The sequence below is a fragment of the Hypanus sabinus genome, chromosome 22, assembly GCF_030144855.1.
Source record: "Hypanus sabinus isolate sHypSab1 chromosome 22, sHypSab1.hap1, whole genome shotgun sequence".
NCBI lineage: Eukaryota > Metazoa > Chordata > Chondrichthyes > Myliobatiformes > Dasyatidae > Hypanus > Hypanus sabinus.
In genome coordinates, this window is record NC_082727.1 from 23,040,045 (window position 1) to 23,064,018 (window position 23,974).

The following is a 23,974-nucleotide window of genomic DNA, read 5'->3' on the forward strand; positions in this document are numbered from 1 at the left end:
CACTATTGTGGCACACACTCACTCGTCACCTATTCAAAGGACATTCACCATTGTGGCACACATTCACTCGTTCCCTATTCAATCAGTACATTCACCATTGTGGCACACACACACTCATCACCTATTCAAACAGGACATTCACCATTGTGGCACAAACTCACTCCTCACGTATTCAAACAGTATGTTCAGCATTGTGGCACACACTCACTCGTCACCTATTCAAACAGTACATTCACCATTGTGGCACACACTCACTCGTCACCTATTCAAACAGGACATTCACCATTGTAGCACACACTCACTCGTCACCTATTCAAAGAGTACATTCACCTTTGTGGCACACACTCACTCGTCACCTATTCAAACAGTACATTCACCATTGTGGCACACACTCACTCGTCACCTATTCAAACAGGACATTCACCATTGTAGCACACACTCACTCGTCACCTATTCAAAGAGTACATTCACCTTTGTGGCACACACTCACTCGTCACCTATTCAAACACTACGTTCACCATTCTGGCACACACTCACTTGTACCCTATTCAAACAGTGCATTCACCATTGTGGCACACACTCACCTCGACACCTATTCAAACAGTACATTCACCATTGTAGTACACACTCACCTCGTCACCTATTCAAACAGTACATTCACCATTGCGGCACACACTCACTCGTCACCTATTCAAACAGTACGGTCACCATTGTGGCACACACACTCACTCGTCACCTATTCAAACAGTACATTCACCATTGTGGCACACACTCACTCGTCACCTATTCAAACAGTACGTTCACCATAGTGGCACACACTCACTCGTCACCTATTCAAACAGTACGTTCACCATTGTGGCACACACTCACCTCGTCACCTACTCAAACAGTACATTCACCATTGTGGCACACACTCACTCGTCACCTATTCAAACAGTACGTTCACCATAGTGGCACACACTCACTCGTCACCTATTCAAACAGTACGTTCACCATTGTGGCACACACTCACCTCGTCACCTACTCAAACAGTACATTCACCATTGTGGCACACACTCACCTCGTCACCTATTCAAACAGTACATTCACCATTGTGGCACACACTCACTCGTCACCTATTCAAACAGGACATTCACCATTGTGGCACACACTCACTCGTCACCTATTCAAACAGTACGTTCACCATTGTGGCACACACTCACTCGTCACCTATTCAAACAGTACGTTCACTATTGTGGCACACACTCACTCGTCACCTATTCAAAGGACATTCACCATTGTGGCACACATTCACTCGTTCCCTATTCAATCAGTACATTCACCATTGTGGCACACACACACTCATCACCTATTCAAACAGGACATTCACCATTGTGGCACAAACTCACTCCTCACGTATTCAAACAGTATGTTCAGCATTGTGGCACACACTCACTCGTCACCTATTCAAACAGTACATTCACCATTGTGGCACACACTCACTCGTCACCTATTCAAACAGGACATTCACCATTGTAGCACACACTCACTCGTCACCTATTCAAACATTACGTTCACCATTGTGACACACACTCACTCGTCACCTATTCAAACAGAACGTTCACCATTGTGGCACACACTCACTCGTCACCTATTCAAACAGTACATGCACCATTGTGGCACACACTCACTTGTCACCTATTCAAACAGTACATTCACCATTGTGGCACACACTCACTCGTTCCCTATTCAAACAGTACCTTCACCATTGTGGCACACACTCACTCATTCCCTATTCAAACAGAACGTTCACCATTGTGGCACACACTCACTCGTTCCCTATTCAAACAGTACATTCACCATTGTGGCACACACACTCACTCGTCACCTATTCAAACAGTACATTCACCATTGCGGCACACACTCACTCGTCACCTATTCAAACATTACGTTCGCCATTGTGGCACACACTCACCTCGTCACCTACTCAAACAGTACATTCACCATTGTGGCACACACTCACTCGTCACCTATTCAAAAGGTACGTTCACCATTGTGGCACACACTCACTCGTCACCTATTCAAACAGTACATTCACCATTGTGGCACACACTCACCTCGTCACCTATTCAAACAGTACATTCACCATTCTGGCACACACTCACCTCGTCACCTACCCAAACAGTACATTCACCATTGTGGCACACACTCACTCGTCACCTATTCAAACAGTACATTCACCTTTGTGGCACACACTCACTCGTCACCTATTCAAACACTACGTTCACCATTCTGGCACACACTCACTCGTCACCTACTCAAAGAGTGCATTCACCATTGTGGCACACACTCACCTCGTCACCTATTCAAACAGTACATTCACCATTGTGGCACACACTCACCTCGTCACCTATTCAAACAGTACATTCACCATTGTGGCACACACTCACTCGTCACCTATTCAAACAGTACGTTCACTATTGTGGCACACACTCACTCGTCACCTATTCAAACAGTACGTTCACCATTGTGGCACACACTCACTCGTCACCTACTCAAAGAGTGCATTCACCATTGTGGCACACACTCACCTCGTCACCTATTCAAACAGTACATTCACCATTGTGGCACACACTCACCTCGTCACCTATTCAAACAGTACGTTCACCATTGTGGCACACACTCACCTCGTCACCTATTCAAACAGTACATTCACCATTGTGGCACACACTCACCTCGTCACCTATTCAAACAGTACGTTCACCATTGTGGCACACACTCACTCATCACCTATTCAAACAGTACATTTACCATTGTGGCACACACTCACAACGTCACCTATTAAAACAGTACATTCAACATTGTGGCACACACTCACTCGTCACCTATTCAAACATTACGTTCACCATTGTGACACACACTCACTCGTCACCTATTCAAACCGAACGTTCACCATTGTGGCACACACTCAACTCGTCACCTATTCAAACAGTACATTCACCTTTGTGGCACACACTCACTCGTCACCTATTCAAACAGTACATTCACCATTGTGGCACACACTCACTCGTACCCCATTCAAACAGAGCATTCACCATTGTGGCACACACTCACCTCGTCACCTATTCAAACAGTACATTCACCATTGTAGTACACACTCACCTTGTCACCTATTCAAACAGTACATTCACCATTGCGGCACACACTCACTCTTCACCTATTCAAACATTACGTTCACCATTCTGGCACACACACACTCATCACCTATTCAAACAGGACATTCACCATTGTGGCACAAACTCACTCCTCACGTATTCAAACAGTATGTTCAGCATTGTGGCACACACTCACTCGTCACCTATTCAAACAGTACATTCACCTTTGTGGCACACACTCACTCGTCACCTATTCAAACAGTACGTTCACCATTGTGGCACACACTCACTCGTTCCCTATTCAAACAGTACATTCAGCATTGTGGCACACACTCACTCGTCACCTATTCAAACAGTACATTCACCATTGTGGCACACACTTACCTCGTCACCTATTCAAACAGTACATTCACCATTGTGGCACACACTCACCTCGTCACCTATTCAAACAGTTCATTCACCATTGTGGCACACACTCATCTCGTCACCTGTTCAAACAGTACATTCACCATTGCGGCACACACTCACTCGTCACCTATTCAAGCAGTAGATTCACCATTGTGGCACACACTCACTCGTTCCCTATTCAAACAGTATATTCACCATTGTGGCACACACTCACTTGTTCCCTATTGAAATAGTACATTCACCATTGTGGCACACACTCACTCGTCACCTAATCAAACAGTACATTCACCATTGTGGCACACACTCACTCGTCACCTATTCAAACAATACGTTCACCATTGTGGCACACACTCACCTCTTCACCTATTCCTTGCATTACCTCCATGGGAACGGAGTAGCTTTTCTGGTATGTTTGAGAGATCATCCTTGGCCGGTTCCGCAGCACAAGAAGAAGGACACGGAAGTTAGTTCCACCCAAATCAAGGGCAAGGAATTTGCCTCTTTCTGCAACAGAAATTTTCATCAGCTTGTTACTGACAGACAAAATGCTTCCTTTTTCACTGCAGACTCGTGCTTGTCACGGAAACCACTCATTCAGTCGTTGTTCGCAGTGAGGTGGAAATCACTAATCTGTCTCTACCCCCCAGCCACTCTCTCCTGATTCCAACCAATTCCATCTGCGCATCATCTCCCTCCTCAGCTGGTTTCACCTACTGTGCACCAGCCCCCAATGCACCCCTCCTTCTCACCTTTCTTTCCCAATGGCTATCTCCCCTTTCCATTCTGATGCAGGGTCTCAATCTTGCATATCAGCTATCCCTTTGCCTCCGCAGATGCTGCTTGACTCACTGAGTTCCCCCAGCAGTCTGTTCCGCATCTTCCCCTGCCCAGGTTCAATGGTGCAGGATGATGATTCCCATGCTCAAAGGCTGGTTTCGATGGGCTTGAAATATCGATGGGCATTACAGTGATTAATAGACGATTGTCAGCTATCAATTTCCAAAGAGGCCTCCCATGGCAAAACTGGCTGATTGTGTTCTTAAGAGACTGATGTCTGAATACTGTGGAGTAGTTACATATAAACAGTTTTCCACCCTGAAGACTGGCTCTTGGTTGAACTTAATAATATTTGTGGGAGCTCACTCATATGTATGGGGTGTCCATAACTCTGGGAGGGCACATATATGAGAATGAAATCGGTTTATTGTTGTCACATGTAGCAAGGTACAGTGAAAAGCTCACCTAGCATACTGTTTGTACAGATCACTCACCCCAAAACTGAACTGATTCCACAACCTGTGGTCTCACTTTCAAGGACTCTGCTACTCATGTTCTCAATAATTAATACACAAATAAATAAATCAGATTATTTCGGTTTTTCTTTTTGCACAATTTGTTGTGTTTTGCACACTGGTTTGCCCACCTTTGTGTGCAGTTTACCATTTATTCTATTGTACTTCTTTGCATTTACTGTGAATGCCCGTAAGAAAATGAATCTCAGGATAGTACATGGTGACATTATATATAGATATATATATATATATATATATACACCTCAGTAATAAATGTACTTTGAACTTTGAAATCATTACACAGTGCATTGAGGTGGAGCACGGTAAAACATTAACAAGCGACACACATAAAATGCTGGAGGAACTCCTGCTGAAGAGTTTCAGCCCGAAACGTCGACTGTACTCTTTTCCATAGATGCTGCCTGGCCTGCTGAGTTCCCCCAGCATTGTGTGTAAGTTGCTTGGATTTCAAGCAGCTGCAGATTTTCTCTTGTTTGTAAAGCAGTAACAATGCAGAATGAGGTAAGAGGTGCAGAGAAAGTGCAGTGCAGGTGAACAATAAGATGCAGATCATAATGAGATAGACTCTGAGGTCAAGAGTCCACCTCACCTTACTAGGAAACCATTTTATTATCTTATAACAGCAGGGTAGAAGCTGTCCTTGAGCCTGGTGTACTTGTTTTAGGCTTTTGTATCTTTTGCCCAATGGAAGAATGGAGAAGAGGGAATGTCTGGAGTGGGTGAGGATTATGCTGGCTGCTTTACTGAGGAGTCAAGAAATAGAGGGAAGGCTAATTCTCCTTGAGATGCTGTGCCGCGTCCTCAACTCTCTGCAGTTTCTTACGGTCACATGCAGAGCAGTTGCCATACCAAGCCATTAGGCATCCAGATGGTATGCTTTCTATGTGTGGTGCATTGATGAAGATTGGGAAGGAGCAATAGGGAAATGCCAAATTTCTTTAGCCTCCTGAGCAAGCGGAGGAATTGGTAAGCTTTCTTGACCGCAGTGTTAATTTGGTTGGACCAGGATAGATTATTGGTGATGGTCACACCTACTAGGAACTAATAGCATCAACCCCCTCAACCTCAGCTCCATTGATGTAGACAGAAATATGTGCAGCATCCCTTTCCTGAAGTCAATGACCAGCTATTTTGTTCTGTTGAGAGAGAAAAGTTGTAACATCGTGTCACTAAGCTCTCTATCTCCTTCCTGTACTCCAACTTGCATTATTTGACGGATTGCCCACTACAGTGGTATCATCTGCAAAGGTTTATGGAGTTAAAGCACTGTCTGGCCACACAGTCGTGGGTGTACAGGGAGTAGAGCAGGGGCCTCAGGACACAACTTTCTGTTTAACAGACCTGCTTCAGCAGTAGGCAGATTGCAGAGTGTTGAGTTTGATTGGGAGGCTGGAGTTAATGTACGCCATGACCAGCTTCTCATGATGCCAGATGTCAGAGCCACAGGGCAGAAGTCGTAAAGACACATTACCTTGTTTTTCCTAGGTACCAGGGATGTTAATGGTCTTCTTAAAGTAGTTGGCACACTCACATTGAAGCATTAAAAATGTCTGCTAGAAGCCCTGCTAGCTGAACTGTGTCACATCTAAGGTCTTGGACATTTACTGATGTCTGTGGATTGAGGCACACTTGAGGCCAGCAGAGTGGGTTTCTACAAGACCATAAGACTATAAGACATAGAGGCAGAATTGGGTCATTTGGCCCATCAACTTGCTGTGGGATATAGCTGAAGTGAACGCCTGTGGCTGGTGGTATGGGCAACACTTCTATTTGGCCCATCAAGTCTTCTCCACCATTGATTATGGCTGATTTATTATCTCTCTCAACACCATTCCCCTGCCTTCTCTCCATAACTTTGGTACCCTGGCAAATCAAGAACCTATCAAACTCTGCTTTAAATATATTCAATGAGTTGGCCTCTACAGATGCCCTGGAAATAAATTCCACAGATTCACTACCCACTGGCTAAACAAATTCCTTCTCATCTCCGTTCTAAATAAACATCCATGTGTTCTGAGGCTGTGCCCTCTGGTCCCAGACCTACCCACTATAGAAAACATCCTCTCCGCATCCCCTCCAATAGCTTCTCTACAATGATGTGAAGCTCACTGGCTTATAACTTCCAGGATTATTCCTATTTCCCTTCATGAACAAAGGAACACCACTGACTACTTTACAGTCCTCCTGGGTCTTGCCTATTGTGAGCAAGAATTGAAAGATCATCAGGCCTTCATTTAATAAACAGCAATGTATTCCATCAGACCATGTGGACATATCTAACAATGTTCTTCAAAAGACCCAACACCACCACTGTCTTGATCTCAAGATGCCCCCGCACATTTATATGACCCGAGCTAATCTCACTATACTCCATGTCCTTCTCCACCATGAATACTGATGCAAAGCACTCATCCACATCCTCTGGCTCCAAGCATAAATTGTGAGGCTCTTCCTCTCACTAGCTGTTCTCTTGCTTTTAATGTAACTATAAAATGCCTTGGGATTCTCTTTACTCCTACTTGCTAAGGACATTTCATGGCCCATTTTTAATTTCCTAATTCTTTGCTTGAATTCCCTGCTCTCTTCGTATTTTTCAAAGGTCCTGTCTACTTTCAGCTTCCTAAATGTGCTTCCTTTCTCTTTTTGACTAAATTCTGAAATTCTTTTATCCAAGGTTCCCTTACAACCCTAGTTTTCCCTCTTTACTGGAACATGCCAGTCCTGAGCTTTGATCTACTTGTCTTTAAACAACCTCTGCATGTACCACAGCTGTGGACTTGCCCGATTAAAAAACTGCTCCCAATTAACCCTCCCCTAGATTCTGTCTAACCATGTCATAATTTGCCTCCCACAATTTTGTACTTTTCCACAAGGTCCAGACTTGTCTTTCACTTATGATCACTGTTTCCAAAATGTTCTTCCACTGAAAGGTTAGTCATCTGGCTTGACTCACTTCATGAAACAAGACCCAAATATGGACTCTCATCTGGTTGGACTAGCCATATACTTATTTTAATAAACTGAATGGAGTAGCACTCCAATTTTGTTGTCCTGAGCAATGACAATAAAACTCTAAATCAAGTAAAAGTATGAGGTGTTATACTTTGGCAGGACAAACCTGGTAGAACTTACAGAGTGTGAACTGAAGGAGTGCTGTACAACAGGGGGATTTAGGAATACAGATCCAACCAGCCAACCAAAAATGGCTCCCTTGTTCCACACTTTGCTTCCTGCCGATCATATCAGTATATATCATGTGTGATACCAGTATAATACTACTGGTATTATAGTACCTTTCCTATAATACCATGGGCTCTTAACTTGTTAGGCAGCCTCATGTGTGGCACTTTGTCAAAGGCCTTCTGAAAATTCAAGTACACAGCATCCACCAATTCTCCTTTGTCTATGCTGTTTGTTTTTTTCTTCAAAGAATTCCAACAGATCTATCAGGCAAGCTTTTCCCTTAAGGAAACTATGCTGACTATGGCCTATTTTATCATGTGCCTCCAAGTACTCTGGAACCACAGCCTTAACAATTGACTCCAATATCTTCCCAACCACTGAGGTCAGACTAACTGGCCTATAAATTCCTTTCTTCTGCCTCTCTCCCTTCTTGAAGAGTAGAGTGACATGTGTAATTTCCTATTCCTCCAGAACCATGCCAGAATCAATTGATTCTTGAAAAATCATCACTAATACCTCTACAATCCCTTCAGCCACCCATTTCAGAACCCTGGGGTGTCGACCATTTGGGCTAAGAGATTTATCTACCTTTAGATCTTACAATTTCCCCGGAATCTTCTCCCCATTAATGATATAATTCCGCCCACTGACACTCTTGAACTTCCACAGTGAAAACTGATACAAAATACTTATTCAGTACATCCACCAATTCCTTGTCCCCCATTACTACCTCTCCAGCATTATTTTTCAGCAGTCTGATATCTACTCTAGCCTTTCTTTTACTCTTCACATAGCTGAAGAATCTTTTGGTATCCTCTTTAATATTATTGGCTAGCTTACCTTCATATTCCATCTTTAGGACTTCTCACTTGCCTTCTGTTGGTTCTTAAAATGCTGTTTATCCTCTAACTTTCCACTAACTTTTCCCATATTATATGCCCTCTCTGGCTTTTATACTGGCTTTGACATCTTGTCAGCCACAGTTGTGTCATCCTGCCTTTAGAATACTTCTTTCTCTTTGAGATATAGATATCTTGCACCTTTTGAATCGCTCCCAGAAATTCCAGCCATTGCTTCTCTGCCATCATCCCTGCTAGTGGTTCTTTCCAAACAATTCAGTCAGCTCCTCTCTCATGCCTCTGTAATTCCCATCACTCCACTATAATACTGATACATCTGACTTTAGCTTCTCCTTTTCAAATTGCAGGGTGAATTCTATAATATTATGATCACTGTTCTCCCCTAAAGGTTCCTTTACCTTAAGCTCTCTAATCATTTGATTCCTTGCACAACACCCAATCCAGAATAGTGGATCCCCTAGTGGGTCCAACATGAACTGCTCCAAAAAGCCATCTCACAGGCATCTTAGCAATTTCCCCTTCCTGGGATCTAGCACCAACCCGATTTTCCCAATCTATCTGCATAAAGAAATCCTCCATATCTATTGTAACACTGGGCTCTTGACATGCATTTTCAATGTCCCACTGTAATTTGTAGATCACATCTTTATTATTGTCTGAGGGTCTGTATACAACTCCATTCAGGGTGTTTTTACCCTTGCAGTTCTTTAGCTCTACCCACAATGATTCAACACCTTCCAATCCTTTGTCCCCTTTTTCTAATGACCAACAGAACCATGCCACCCTCTCTGCCTGCCTGTCCTTTCAATACAATGTGTATCCTTGGACATTAAGCTCCCAGCTATAATCTTCTTTCAGCAATGATTCAGTAATGCCCACAACGTCATACATAGCAGTGTGTAACTGTGCTACAAGTTCATCTATCTTATTCTGTAAATTGTGGGCATTCAAATGTAACACCTCCAGTCTTGTATCACCTGTTTCAATTCAATCCATCTTTTACATTGCAACTCATTCTATTGACTGCAATTTTGACCTATCATCTGCCTCTCCTTGCTAGCAGTCTCACTACACAATGCCTCCATTTGCAAACCAACTAACCCATCCCCAGCACCATCACCACTATCATTCCGGTTCCCTTCCCCCTGCCAAATGAGTTTAAACCCTCTCAAGCAGTTCCAGCAGACTTGCCTGCAAGGATATTAGTCCCCCTTGGGTTCAGATGTAACCTGTCCCTTGTGTACAGGTTGTACATTCCCCAGAACAGATCCCAATGATTCATATATTTGAAACCCTGTCCCCTGTGTCAACTCCTCAGCCACGCATTCATCTGCCAAATAATCCTATTCTTGCCCTTAGTGACGTGTGGCACAAGAAGCAATCCGGAGACCTTGGAGATCCTGTTTTTCAGCTTTCCACCTAGCTCCCTTAAGCCACTCTTTAGGACCTCCTCACTTTGTCTACCTATGTCATTAGTGCCAATATGTACCAAGACTTCTGGCTGCTTACCCTCTCCCTTTAGAATGTTGTGGACCTGATCTGGGACATCCTTGACCCAGGCACCTGGGAGGCAACATACCATCTGGGTGTCTCTATCGTGCCCACAGAATCTCGTTTGTTCCTTGGGCTATTGAATCTCCTATCACCACTGTAGACTCCTTCACCTCTCTTCTCTGCTGAGCCACAGCACCAGACTCAGTGCCAGAGACCCAATCACTGCAGCTCCCCCCGGTAGACATTCCCAACATATCCAAAGTGGTATGCTTATTATAAAGGGGAACAACTGTAGGGGTACTCTGTGTTTTAATTTTATATTCAATCTGAGGTAAGGAATGATGGGTCAGGTGGCATGGTAGGATCATAGTTAGCACAACACTTCACAGTGGCCAGCCTTGAGATCAGGATTCAAATCCTGCTGCTGTCTGTAAGGAGTTTGTGTGTTCTCTCCATGACCGTGTGGGTTTCCTCCAGGTGCCTCAGCTTCTTCCTACATTCCTAAGGTGTAGGTTTTCTGTTAGTGAGTTGCGCTGTTAGTTATGTTGTACACCTGCCAGAAGCATGGCGACACTTGCCCAGCATAATCCAGGCTGATTTGATTTGATGGGAACTATGCATTTCATCGTATATTTCAATGTACATGTGAATTTGACAAATAACACTAATCTTTACCTTTATCTGTATAAAAATATAAGGATAATCTGAAGGCATGAAGGTAGAGCATGCTAAAGTGAACAGTCAAATTTAGTTAAGAGTCAATGGTGATGCAATGGCAAATGTTTATGGGAAATGTTCAGTAAAACACAGAATAAACCAAGGAGAAAGAAAGTTTCTGATGACCTACTATCAGCAAGAAACCAGTTGCACAGAGGCTGGTGGCAGGCCTGATGTTCGGATAGAGAATAAAAAGCAGCATATAACGGAAAGGCCTTCAGCCTGTGATGTTGTAGAAACCTAATTAAACTAGTAATTCAATCCCTTCTGCCTATACAATGTCTATATAAGGACATAAGATCAGACGAAGTAGAACCCTTGTGGATAGAGTTAAGAAACTTCAAGGGTAAAAAGACCCTGTTGGGAGTTATAGCAAGAATGTAGGATACAGTTTACAATGGGAGATAGAAAGGGCATATAAAAATGACAATGTTGTAATAGTATTGGGAAATTTCAATATGCAGATAGATTAGGAAAATCAAGTTGGTGCTAGATCCTAAGCAACACACACAAAATGTTGGAAGAACTCAGCAGGCCAGGCAGCATCTACTGAAAAGTGTAACCAGTCGATGTTTTGGGCCAAGACCCTTCATCAGGACTGGAAAGAAAGAGAAGTCAGAGTAAGAAGTACAAGATGATAGATGATAGGTGAAGCTGGGAGACGGGGTGGGGCTGAAGTAAAAAGCTGGGAAGCTGAGGGTGAAGGAGATAAAAGGACAGAGAAGGGGGAATCTGATAGGATAGGATAGAATACCACAGAAGAAAGAGAAGGAGAAGGGAGCACCAGAGAGAGGTGATAGGCAGGTAAGGAGATAAGGTGAGAGAGGGAAACAGGAATGGGGAACAGTGAAGGAGAGCAAGGGCAAATACTGGAAGTTCAAGAAGTTGATGTTCATGCCATTAGGTTGGAGCCTACCCAGACAGAATATAAGTTGTTGCTCCTCCAACCTGAGTGTAGCTTCATCGCTGTAGCAGAGGAGGCCATGGACTGACGTGTCAGAATGGGAGTTGAAAGTAGAATTGAAATGGACGGCTACTAATGTTGAAATGCGAATGGGAAGTAGTTTCTCCCTTCTCCGGCCCTTTATCTCTTTTACCAATCAAATTCCCAGCTCTTTATTTTACCTCCTCTCCTTCTCCAGGATTCACCAATCAACTATTACCTTGTACTTCTTCCTCCCTGTATCCCCCAGCTTCTTACTCTACCTTCTCCAAATTTTTTCAAGACCTGATGAAGAGTCTCAGCCTGAAACACTGACTGTTTACTCTTTTCCATAGAAGCTGCCTGACCTACTGAATTCCTCCAGCATGTTGTGTGTGTTGCTTTGGATTTCCAACGGCTGTAGATTTTCTTGTGTTTATGGTACTAGATACTGTTGTGACTGTCATCAAAGTCACTGGAGAGGCACTGAAGCTGGTGATATAGAAGACTTTATTCATCCCAACAAACAGACATTCTTCTACAGATACTCTTGGTGGAGACCCCAAACTGAAAAATACATCATGTTTTTAAGCTTTTAAGATCAAAGGACATTGTTTACTTCAATGTTTTTGGTTGACAATATTTCCTTTGAATTGTATATTTGCAATGGGAGACACCTTGGAATATTCAAATAGCTTTGCTGAGACAAACTAATTGCAAACTTCCTTGAACTTCCAAAATGTTCACAATGTTATAATGGTGCAAATTCATTGAACCCATAGCTGGTGCAAGGCATTTAACGCAACCCCGTTGTCTAAACATTTTATAGTTACTATTTTACAAACCACTATCTCTGTTGGCCAGTTTAACTTCAACTTGCTGCTCTCAATTTACAATCCACATTATGAACTGAAGACTGGTTTTAATATTTGCTATATTCACATCACCCCAGAATATTCCTCAAAAGATCCCAAGAGAGAAAATTTGTACAACGCGTTAAGAAATGGCTTTTTAGAGCAGCTTGTGGTTGAGCCCACAAGGGGAAAGGTAATTCTGGATTAGTTGTTGTGTTATGAACCAAATTTGATTAGTGAGCTTAAGGTAAAGGAACTCTTAAGAGACAGGGATCATGATATGATAGATCATAATATTCTCAAAATTCACCATGCATCTTGAGAAGAACAAGCTAAAATTAGATGTATGAGTATTACAGTGGAGTTAAAGGAATTACAGAGGCATGAGAGAGGAGCCGGCCTAAATTGAACAGAAGGGGACACTAGCAAGGATGAAGACAGAACAATGGCTGGAGTTTCTAGGAACAATTCTGAAGATACAGGACAGATAAATCCCAAAGATGAAGAAATATTCTAAAGGGAGAATGAGGCTGACAAGGAAAGTCAAAGACAGCATAAAAGCAAGAGATTGACATATAATAGGGCAACAAATAGTGGGAAGTTAGAGGACTGGGGTTGGGAAGCTTTTAAAAAGCTACAGAAGGCACCAAAAAGCCAAAAGGAGAGAAAAGGTGAAATATGAAGGTAAGCACACCAATAATATAAAAGAGGATACCAAATGTTTTTACAGATGTAAAGAGCAAAAGAGAGATCAGAGTGGATATCAGACTACTGAAAAATAACCTCAGAGAGGTAGTAATGGGGGAGAAAAAAATAGTGAACAAACTTAATAAGTATTTTTGTGTCATTCTTTACTGTGGAAGTCACTAGCAGTATGTCAGAAATTTGAGAGTATTAGGGGCAGTTGTGAGTGTAGTTGCTATTAAAATGGAGAAGGTGACTGGGAAACTGAAACATCTGAAGGTATCCTGCCTGCAAGAATATTGGTCCCTTTGGGTTCAGGTGTAACCCTTCCTTTTTATACAAGACATGGCTTCCCCAGAAGAGACGCCAATAATCTGTAATTCTGAAACCCTGCTCCCTGCACCACTTCTACCTATGTCATTGGTACCAATGTGCACCACAACCTCTGGCTGCTCACCCTCCCTCTTCAGAATATTCTGCAGCCGCTCTGGGACAAACTTGATGTTAGCATCTGGGAGACAACTATCCTGGAATTATTTATGTAGCTACGGGATCTCCTTTCTATCCCCCTAGCTATCAACTTTCTATCAGTATCACTATAGCCTTCCCTGCTGAGCCTCAGAGCTGGGCAGAGTGCCACTGGCCTGGCTGCTGCTGCCGTGTCCTGGTATGTCATACCTCCAGCAGTATCCAAATGGGCATACTTGTAGTTGAGGGGAATGGCCACAGGGAAACCCTGCACTAACTGCTCACTTCCCTTACTTCTCCTAGTGATCACCCATCTACTATCTAAAGCCTGCACTCTGGGTGTGATCACCTCAGTAAAACTCTCATCTACGATCATTTCAACTTCCTGGTTGTCCTGGGTACATCTGACTCCAGTTCCTTGTCAGGCAGGAGCTGAAGTTGGGTACACTTTCTGCAGATAGGAGACTGTTAGTACCCTGCAATCCTCCATTTTACAGGAGGAACATTCCACTGTCTACTATTCTGCTGACACTTGTTTACCTTTGGCTCTAACTTCTTAAGCTGAAGCTCTACAATCAACCAAATTACTCTAAAAGACTCAGCACCTTTAACCTCCACATGCTCTCACAAAGCCTGTTGAGCTGAAGTCTGACCACTCTATCAATGCCCACTCTAACAATGGCCACCCCCAAAATGGCTGCTCCGCCATTCTAATCAGAGGACAATTTACAAAGACTAACTCACCTACTAACCATTACACCTTTGGAATGTGGGAGGAAACCGGAGCACCAGAGGTTCATGAGGAGGACATACAAACTCTTTACAGATGGCACCAGAACTGAACTCCAAACTCCAGTACGCTGAGCTCTAATAGTGTTGTGCTAACCGCTACTTTATCGTGGTGCCCTAAAATGCAATGTAGTAAGAGACACGTGATTGGAGCATTAAGCTTGTTGGTGTAATATGTGGGAGATCGAGCATTGAGGATATTAGTGGAACATTCAGTAGGACTAACAGAACGATGTCAGTGTAGAAAGGAGGAGAATAGTGCAGAGTGGACAGAGAAACCACGCCTGGGGAATACTCAAGAGGACCTATAATGTGTGCTGTGTAAGTTTTAAGAGATCGCTGCACAGACTGAAACTATAATATTCAGGAATACCAAGCAGAAACTGTGACATTATAGGTGGGTATCACTAAATGGTGCAGTTGAAACACATAACACTTACAGGTTATAGAATCACAGAGAACCAAAACGGCCCCTTCAGTCTAACTCACCCATGCTACTGTACTGCCCGGTGAGCTAATTCCATTGCCCTTTAAACCTCCAGTTGGCAATTCAGAGTTGCTGATGTGCCAGACTCACTGGTTATCAGCACAATACTCAGGAGGAAGACGCACTGGTACTTCCATGTAACATCCACAGAAGTGGAGTACAAAGCAAGGCAGTCAGTACAGGATGATGATGCATAGAAGACACCAGCTAATCACACAGAGGAATGAAGCACTCTATCTACTCTGCACCATTGGCAGGTTGAACAACATATCTTAGAACATACAGCACTACAACATGGTGTCCAGCCCACGATGCTTTGTCAGCCTTTTAACCTACTCTAAGATCAATCTAGCCTTTCCCTCCTATGAAACCCTCAATTTTTCTGTCATCCTTGTGCCTATGTATGAGTTTCTTAATGCCCCAAGTTTATCTTCTTCTACCACCACCCCTGCTGGAGCCTCTTATCGTGTACGCCTCTTTCAAGCACCTCTCTTCCTCCTTCGCTCTAAAAAGGAAATTCTAGCTCGCTCAACTTATCCTCATAAGACATGCCCTCTAATCCAGGCAGCACCCTTGTAAATCTCTCTGCACCCTCTCTAAAGCTTCCACATCCTTCCTAGAATGGATATCAATAGAATGAGCAAGAGAATGATAGACAATTATTTATAACTTTTCAGATCTCACCATAACTAGCAAGGCCAACACCTTGAGCTGTCCTTGAGAAGGTCACTGTGAATCACCATTCTGAATTGCCACAATCCTTTTGGTGCAGGCTCTCCTACCGTACAATAGGAGACCCAGGAACAATGAAGGGTCATCATTATATTTCCAAGCAATATGATGTAGAAATGGGAGGAAAGCCAGCAGGTGGCTGGCTCCTCATCCTGCTCCTGCCCAGTGGCAGGATGAGCCCGTCATGGTAATATTCGACAGGATGAGGTGTCAGGAAGATAGAGAAAACAGCTTGCTTGTGGATCATCCTCTAAGGACCTGGGTAAACCAATGAAATATTTAGGAGGTGAAGCAAAATATGTCGTAGTAACATCCAGATGAATGGAACGTAATGTCAATGCTTTCCTAAGGACGCTGATTCTCAGACCCATCAATGTATTATTTGTTAGGATCAACATGGACAGTTAGTGTTCAAGAGCTTGAAGCACTGAGAATTTCATGTAACATTCAGTAGGGTGGAACACAGTTCGGCCAGTGTAACATTTGGTAGGATGCATAAGGTGGAATGAATCACAGTGTCTATCGGTGTAACATACACCAGGATGGAGCACAGTAACACCAAGCAAACAGAGGATAATCTGGTAAAATATGAAATCACCATCTTCAAAACAAGATTTTGTGCAGCAGTAGCCTGGAGATATTCTGCAATACAGGTCAAGCAGAGAAGAGCTATTATCAGTGAGGACTATATTGTACATAATATAGAAAGCTGAAGGCAGCGGGCAGTTCCAGAGGAAGAACAGCAAGGAGACAAAGAGACAAGACAGCAGCAGATGCAAGAGGATCGGCAGAAGGAAAGCAGCCACCATGCTCAGTTCTCCCCCTGAGTGGAGAGGGAAATGCTGTTGGCACAGGCTATAAAAGACGTCATGATAGATGCTCTTGCAAATAGTATTGTAGTGGTTAGTGCAATCACGTTACAGTATCAGTGACAACCAATAGGGATTCAATTTCCAGTGCTGTCTATAACGATTTAGTACTTTCTCCCTGTGACCATTTGGGTTTTCTCTGGCGTTCTGGTTTCCTCCCACATTTCAAAAATGTATGGTTAAACGTTTTGCCGAATGTTTCAATATACACATTAACAAATAAAGCTGATCTTTAAGTGGCTCATTTGGGAGAATGGGGAGGTGATAGTTGTGGTGAACTACATATACCTGTCTGGACACGCTGACTGCTCCTGTGGCTCCTCCCACGGACCCCGGTATAAAGGCGATTGGAGCCCGAGCCCCAGCCTCAGTCTCCAGGATGCAGTGTGGTGGTCGATTGCTGCTTGTCCTTTCTTCCAGCCAATAAAAGCCTTTATCTCGCCTCACGTCTCCGAGAGTTATTGATGGTGCATCAATAGTTAAGAGCTACAAAGAAGTAGTCACACCTAACTCACAGGAGGCAGGTAGCTGGGTGACTGTCGGGAGAGGGAAAGGGAATGGAAAGACAGTACAGTGTATCCCTGTGGCCGCGAGCCTCAAAAACAAGTATAGTGCTCTTGGTTGGGGGATGACCTACTGGGGAAAGCTGCAGCTACCAAGACTCTGGCACCTGAGGGCAATACACGGGATCTGGCAGAGTTCAGCTGGGTGAGACTATTTACAGATGAAGTGATGACTGGGAGACATTTAAAAGTGAACTATCAGAAGTCTAGGGGCAACATCTTCCTGTTAAGGTGAAGGGCAAGACTGGTAGGCTTGGAGAAATTTTGTTTATGAGAGATATTGAGACTCTGATCAGGAGAAAGGAGGCATGTGTTAGGTTTAGACAATCAGGAACAAGTGAATCCCTCAGAGAGTACAAGTGTGGAGTACCTTAAGAGGGAAATCAGGGGGGCAAAGAGAGGGCATGAGGTCAATCTGAAAGGTGTGGTTAAGAAATCCTAATCTTACAGGTATACTAAAACTAAAAGCATGGCCAAGGAGAAAATTAGTGTGGCCATCTATGTGTGAAATCATGGGAGATAGGAAAGATATTTAGTTTTTTACTGTTGAAAAAATCATGAATGCAAGGAAATTGTGGCAAATGAGTTTGTGATCATATTTGAATAAACAAAAAGGAAAGAGTGACAGCTTTAAAGGGCACTACATTGGATAAATCACTAGGGCGGGGGTCGGCAACCTGCGGCTCCCGAGCCATTTGTGGCTCTTTCACCTCTGTGCTGCGGCTCCCTGTGGCTTTGGGAAATAATTGGTCAGTATTTAATTAAAATGTATTTTATGTTAGTTTGTTAGCTTTTGAAATGTAATTATGGTGATCTTGTACATTTCCTGCCACATCCGAAACGGCTCACAATTAGCCGGCATTCCGGCTAAGGGAGATAGCCTACGGGGGTTTGTGAGTACGCGTCTTTTGCAGCATCTGCGTCCATGGGGGCTGGGTTGAGGGAGGCTTAAAAGCAAGGCTGTTTAGTTCGAATAAAGCTATCTTTGACTGCAGTTTACTGACACCGCTACAACGTGTTTTTATCGCTGGCTGTCCAGACGGAAGGTGCTGAAACGCTTTGTCGCGTGTCTGGAAGAAGTGAAAACTTTCCTGGGCAGCAAAGGGCTCACCTTTCCTGAGCTGGAACAGCCAGAGTGGCTGGAAAAGCTACACTTCATGGTAGACATGACAGCGCACCTGAACACGCTGAACACAGCTCTTCAGGGGAAAGGACGTACAGCCCTGCACATGTTGGAGGATGTTTTGGCATTCGAGCGCAAGTTGACAGTGCTTGCCAGAGATTTACAGAAAGGCACTTTGTCTCACTTCCCCAATTTGAGAGAGTTCAAACAAGGTCACGACATGATAATTTCGGAGTATTTACATTCTGCAATCATCGCAATGCAAACATCGTTTGGGAAACGCTTCTGTGAGTTCAGAGAGGAAAAAAACACATTATCCTTCCCGGTCACTCCCTTAAGCATCGATCCTTCCCTACTGAATACGACTGCATTGGCAGGTGTGAGTCAACCTGATCTTGAGATGGAACTGGCCGACATAGCCGACAAAGACATATGGGTGTCCAAGTTTAGACGCTTGACAGCAGACCTTGAAGATGTTGCCCGTCAGAAGGCCGTTCTTGCTCAGAAACACAAATGGAGTGATATTGAAAACCTCACAGATGACAGCTTGCGATCCTGTGTAAAGATGAAGGTGACGTCATACAGCCCTGATGTGCAGACGCTGTGCGCTGAGGTCCAGGAGCAGAAATCCCATTAACCAAGTATGATAAATATTTTAATTGCCTATTATTTTACTTATATTCATATTTTTTCATAGTTCAGTGAAATAGTCCTTTCATTTTTCAGGATGACAGCTGGCTGACGTTATTTTTGGTTTGCTGCTGGCGGAAAATTTAAGTTCGGCGTTTTTCATAAATACAAGAAGGACTCAAATAGACATTGAATATTTTACTTAAAAGTAACTTTCAACCCAACGTCTTTTTTTCGGAGTTCAAAATGTTTTTGTTGCATGCAGAAATGTAATTTCGTTTTCTCTGCAGGAGTTCATCAATTTCATAAATGCAACACATTATAGTTTGTTTATACATAGCATAAAGGCAAAAAAAAACGTTGTATGCAGTGTTATTTCATTTTAAATGTCAAACGGGTTTTGCGGCTCCCAGTGTTTTCTTTTCTGTGGGAAACGGGTCCAAGTGGCTCTTTCAGTGGTAAAGGTTGCTGACCCCTGCACTAGGGCCTGACCAAATGCATCCTCGGACCTTGTGGATGCCAAGGAAGGCATTGTAGAGACCCTTACTGAAAATGAGCTTGGATAGTCTTGAGTTGTTTTCTCTAGAGTGGCAGAGGCTGAAGGAAGATCTGACAGAAATTTATAAAAGTGTGAGAAGCACAGATACAGTAGACTGCCTGCATCTTTTTTTCCCATTATTGAGCATTCATTTAGGCTGAGGGGGGTAAGTTCAAAGGAAATGTGTGGGGGAGGTTTTTTTTTTAACTGAAAGAACTACAGCTCTGCCATCAATACTATAATTCCAACCAAACTTAACTCCAAACTCCTTGACCTGGAACTCAATACCTCCCTTTGCAACTGGATTTCCTGACCAAAAGATTGCAATCAGCAAGGATAGGCAACAACAACTCTGCCACAATTATTCCCAACACTGTATCCTTGAACCCCTACTTTATGCTCATAATTGTGTGGCCAGATTCTGCTCTAACAAAAGTTTGCAGATAACACCAATGTAGACGGCCTTACCTCAGATAATGGAGTGCAGGAAAGAGGTAGAGAGCTTAATGGTATGGCGTCATAACAACATCAGTGTTAGCAAAACAAAAGAGCTGGTCATTGACTTCAGAAAGAGGGTGGTGCACACATTTCTGTTTACGTTAGCAATGCTGAATTTAAGAGCATTGACAGCTTCAAATTCCTGGGGCTGAACATCACCAACAGCTTGTCCTAGTTCAATCGAGTATATAGTTTTATGGTCTTATGACACAGCCAAGAAAGCTCACCAGCACCTCTGCTTCCTCAGGAGGATAACGTGTGATGGTATTGGGTTTTCTGTCTTCAGAGCACTAAACTCAAAAGAAGATTTTTAAGCCCTATCTGATATAAATATCTATAGATACTCCCACTACAGGGAGGTTATACCTATATCTACCCACTCTTCATGAACTGGCTTAATTCCACATCTAGGCTCTGTGGCAAGGTCTAATTGCCGATACCCGCTGCTTGAGTGGTGGGTGGCTCCTCCCTACAAAGGAGGAGATACTTCCAGCTAATGAAGTAGTTTAAACACAGTTTATTTTATTTTTAATGATACATGTTTAAATTTGGTCAAATAGTTTTAACACGTTTAACACTACAGAGAATTCTTGTTTTATAATTGATTTTTTAATTACAAGATTTACAAATTGCAAAGGATTTCCAAACACAGACATAGTTCTTACGAACAAAAAGAACATGCCGATGAGTTGCAGATGAACAAGTTGCCTGTCACAGAAACTGGAAGTTGAGGAATGAATCCTACTTGTTTCTTTCCCCTGTCTTTCTATCACTCTCATTGCCATTCCTAACAATCCACGTGTTCTATTATTTATACTATTTTCTTCTAGATGACATCATCTGCTTATGTTTTCCAGATACCTTTGCTGGGACAAAGTAATTCACACAGATGGTCTAAAAGCTTACGGTGACTGAGATTCCCACACCCACAATTAATGCTGAGAGCTGACTCCGAGTACACAAATATTCTAATTTGTGATCATATTTAATGTGCTAAGTGACATAACCGTATTGTCTTGCATTTGGCTAATGCAGACAAGAAATCTCATGGTTGTTTCACTTTGCAAGCCACTTCCCTCAGCAGCCAGTAGCCCCCACCCCACCTCCACCAGCTGTGTATTAGCAGCAGGTACTTAGGAAGCTGGGTGACATCAGATGGCAGGTACAACATCAACATCAAAAGAAGAATAGGGATGGCAAAAGACACCTTTACAAGAATGAAGAGTATACTGACCAACTAGGCATGACAACCCCCTTTAGAATATTGAAATGTTACATTTATCCAGTTATGTTATATGGCTCAGAATGTTGGACAATATCTAGTAACATGAGGAAACAAATTGAAGCAGCAGAGATGTGGTTTTTGAGGAGGATGCAAAGAATATCATGGACAAAACGAATATCTAACGAGGATGTCATGAACAGAGCAAGCACAAAAAGAGAAATAATGTATGAGATGATGAAAAGGCAATGTAACTTCATTGGACATGTGATTAGGAAAGAGGAGTTAGAATGCATAGTAATTATGGGAAAGATCGAAGGGAAGAAAACAAGAGGAAGGCAAAGACAAATGATGATGGAGACAGCAGCCAGAGAACTGGAAATGAATATCAATGAATTGATCCACTTGACCCGAAACAGGAGTGTGTGGGTCATGGCAGTCAAAGCTCAGACTGGGCACGGCACCTGGTGATGGTGACTCTGTAACACTGTTGTTTGCAAAGCCGCATTTTTTAACTTCAGACTGAGTACTGCTTGCAATATGTATTAAGAACTGAAGACTGGTACTTGATTACAACAAAACGCTGAGTAAAAAATATTTGTTAGAAGTTTAACTTTATCACCAATGATTCTGACCCTTTGGAAAGGTCATGCCACACAGCTAGAAAGCTGTGGTTAACAATAAACTCTTAGACCCTGGAAGGTGACTATTCATCATAAAAGAAATTCAACATGGTCTATTTGACAGTTACAATTATTTTTATTGATGCACCATAGGAAGCATCCTATCTGGATGTATCACAGCTTGGAATGACAACACACTCAGATATTTCTCTCCCCCTCCCTTCCAATAGGCAGAAATTACAAAAGCCCAAAAACACAAACCATCAGGCTTGATGACAGCTTTTATCTCCTGAATTGGCCCCTTGTGTGATAAGATGGACGCTTTGTGGAAGTTGTGGCAAGGCAAGGCTTGACACAATGTCCGGGTAAGGATAGATAGCAGATAGAATGCAGACAGCTTAAGCAAGAAAGGCACAGCGTACTCTCTGCATTCCAAGTTATTGGAACCATTTCACTTACTTCAGACAAAGTAAGAGTGTAACAGAAGGATGCGAAACTGAGGGACACATATCAACTAAAGGACAATTGCTATTTTACTAACTTCAAAGTATCATCAGTTGTTACATCAGTCGAAGGGCCAAATGGCCGACTCCTGCACCTATTTTCTATGTCACAATTCAGTAAAATAATAGCACTTCTCTGTTCAAACTTCAGAACATCGTGGTGACAAAGGCCATCTACCTCATTGTCCGCCTACATGGCATGTTTTCTGTGAATGTAACACTCTCCTTTTCATTGTTAATGCTTTCCTTCATATTACCTCAATGCAATGATGTGATCAAATGGAACACAGAACAAAGTTTTTCACTGCACCAAAATCAAATCAACTTACCAATTTATATGCAGGATAGGCTGCAGGAATCTTTTCCTCTGATCAAAAGTGAATTAAACGAGAGGCATAGATTTAAGGGAAGGGGTAAGAGAATGAAAGGGGATCTGAAGATAAGTTATTGCCCAGATAATTAGAAACTGGAACCCACTGCTGGAGAGTGGTGGCTGAACTGTAATGTTTGTCAAGGTTAAGCCTCAGACTTGGCTGTTTTTAAAAGATGGCTTTGTGGACAGCAGGGGGAGTTCAGGATGGAGTTTGGGTTTGGGGACAGTGGCAGTAAATGAAGAGTCAGAGGCTGGACCTAGTGGTTGGAGCCTGGGTCAGAGTGCTCCATGGTTGAAGTTCAGAGAACCCCATGAACAGATGTTCAGTGGGCAGGTGCTGAGGATGACCAATGGTCGCCACGGTCAATGACTGAGGTTAGCAGGCCCGCGGACGAGGACTTGTGACCCCAGGTTGGTGAGTACAGGGTTTGGATGGAAGCCCAAGCCCAGAGTTTGAGGCTCAAGAGTTCAAAGCCTGCAAGTCCTGTAGACAATACTAGAGATTGAAGCCTGATGGTCAAAGCTCCAGGGTCAGGGAGTCCAGAAGCAGAGTTCCAATGTCTGTGAGTACGGGTCGATGATTGGAGGTTGCAGACCGGGAGGCAGCAGTCCTGGGATTGGAGGCCTGTCATCAGAATGCATGGCAACGCTTGTGGACTGCCCCAGCATTTCCTTCAATTGTTAACGCAAATGATGCATTTCACTGACTGTCTCAATGTACATACGACAAATAAATCTGAAACCAGAGTCACTGACAACATGCAAGAAGTGTCTATACAAGCACTTGAATCACCTCAGCAAAGTGCTGGAAGGTGGGATTAACACAGATGGGTGTCCACTGGTCGACATGAACACGGTGGGTGAATGGCCTGTTTCCATCTACATGACTTTATGACTCAATCTACTGGGTAAGGAGGGTTGAAAATGCTTTAGTCTTGGCCTATGCATGCAATATTGTGTGCAATAATGGTGGAGAACATCTGGAAA

General features: G+C 43.2%; 1 protein-coding gene across 2 annotated transcripts in view; it reads right to left on the reverse strand.

The window, feature by feature from the left end:
- LOC132379435 (hexokinase HKDC1-like) overlaps window positions 1-23,974 on the reverse strand; it is a 139,577-nt gene that overhangs the window by 54,696 nt on the left and 60,907 nt on the right. For both annotated transcript variants that reach the window (XM_059947295.1, XM_059947296.1), the window contains one exon: window positions 3,898-4,046. In XM_059947295.1, coding sequence (XP_059803278.1) covers window positions 3,898-4,046 — 149 coding nt within the window. The remainder of the gene's footprint in view (window positions 1-3,897; window positions 4,047-23,974) is intronic.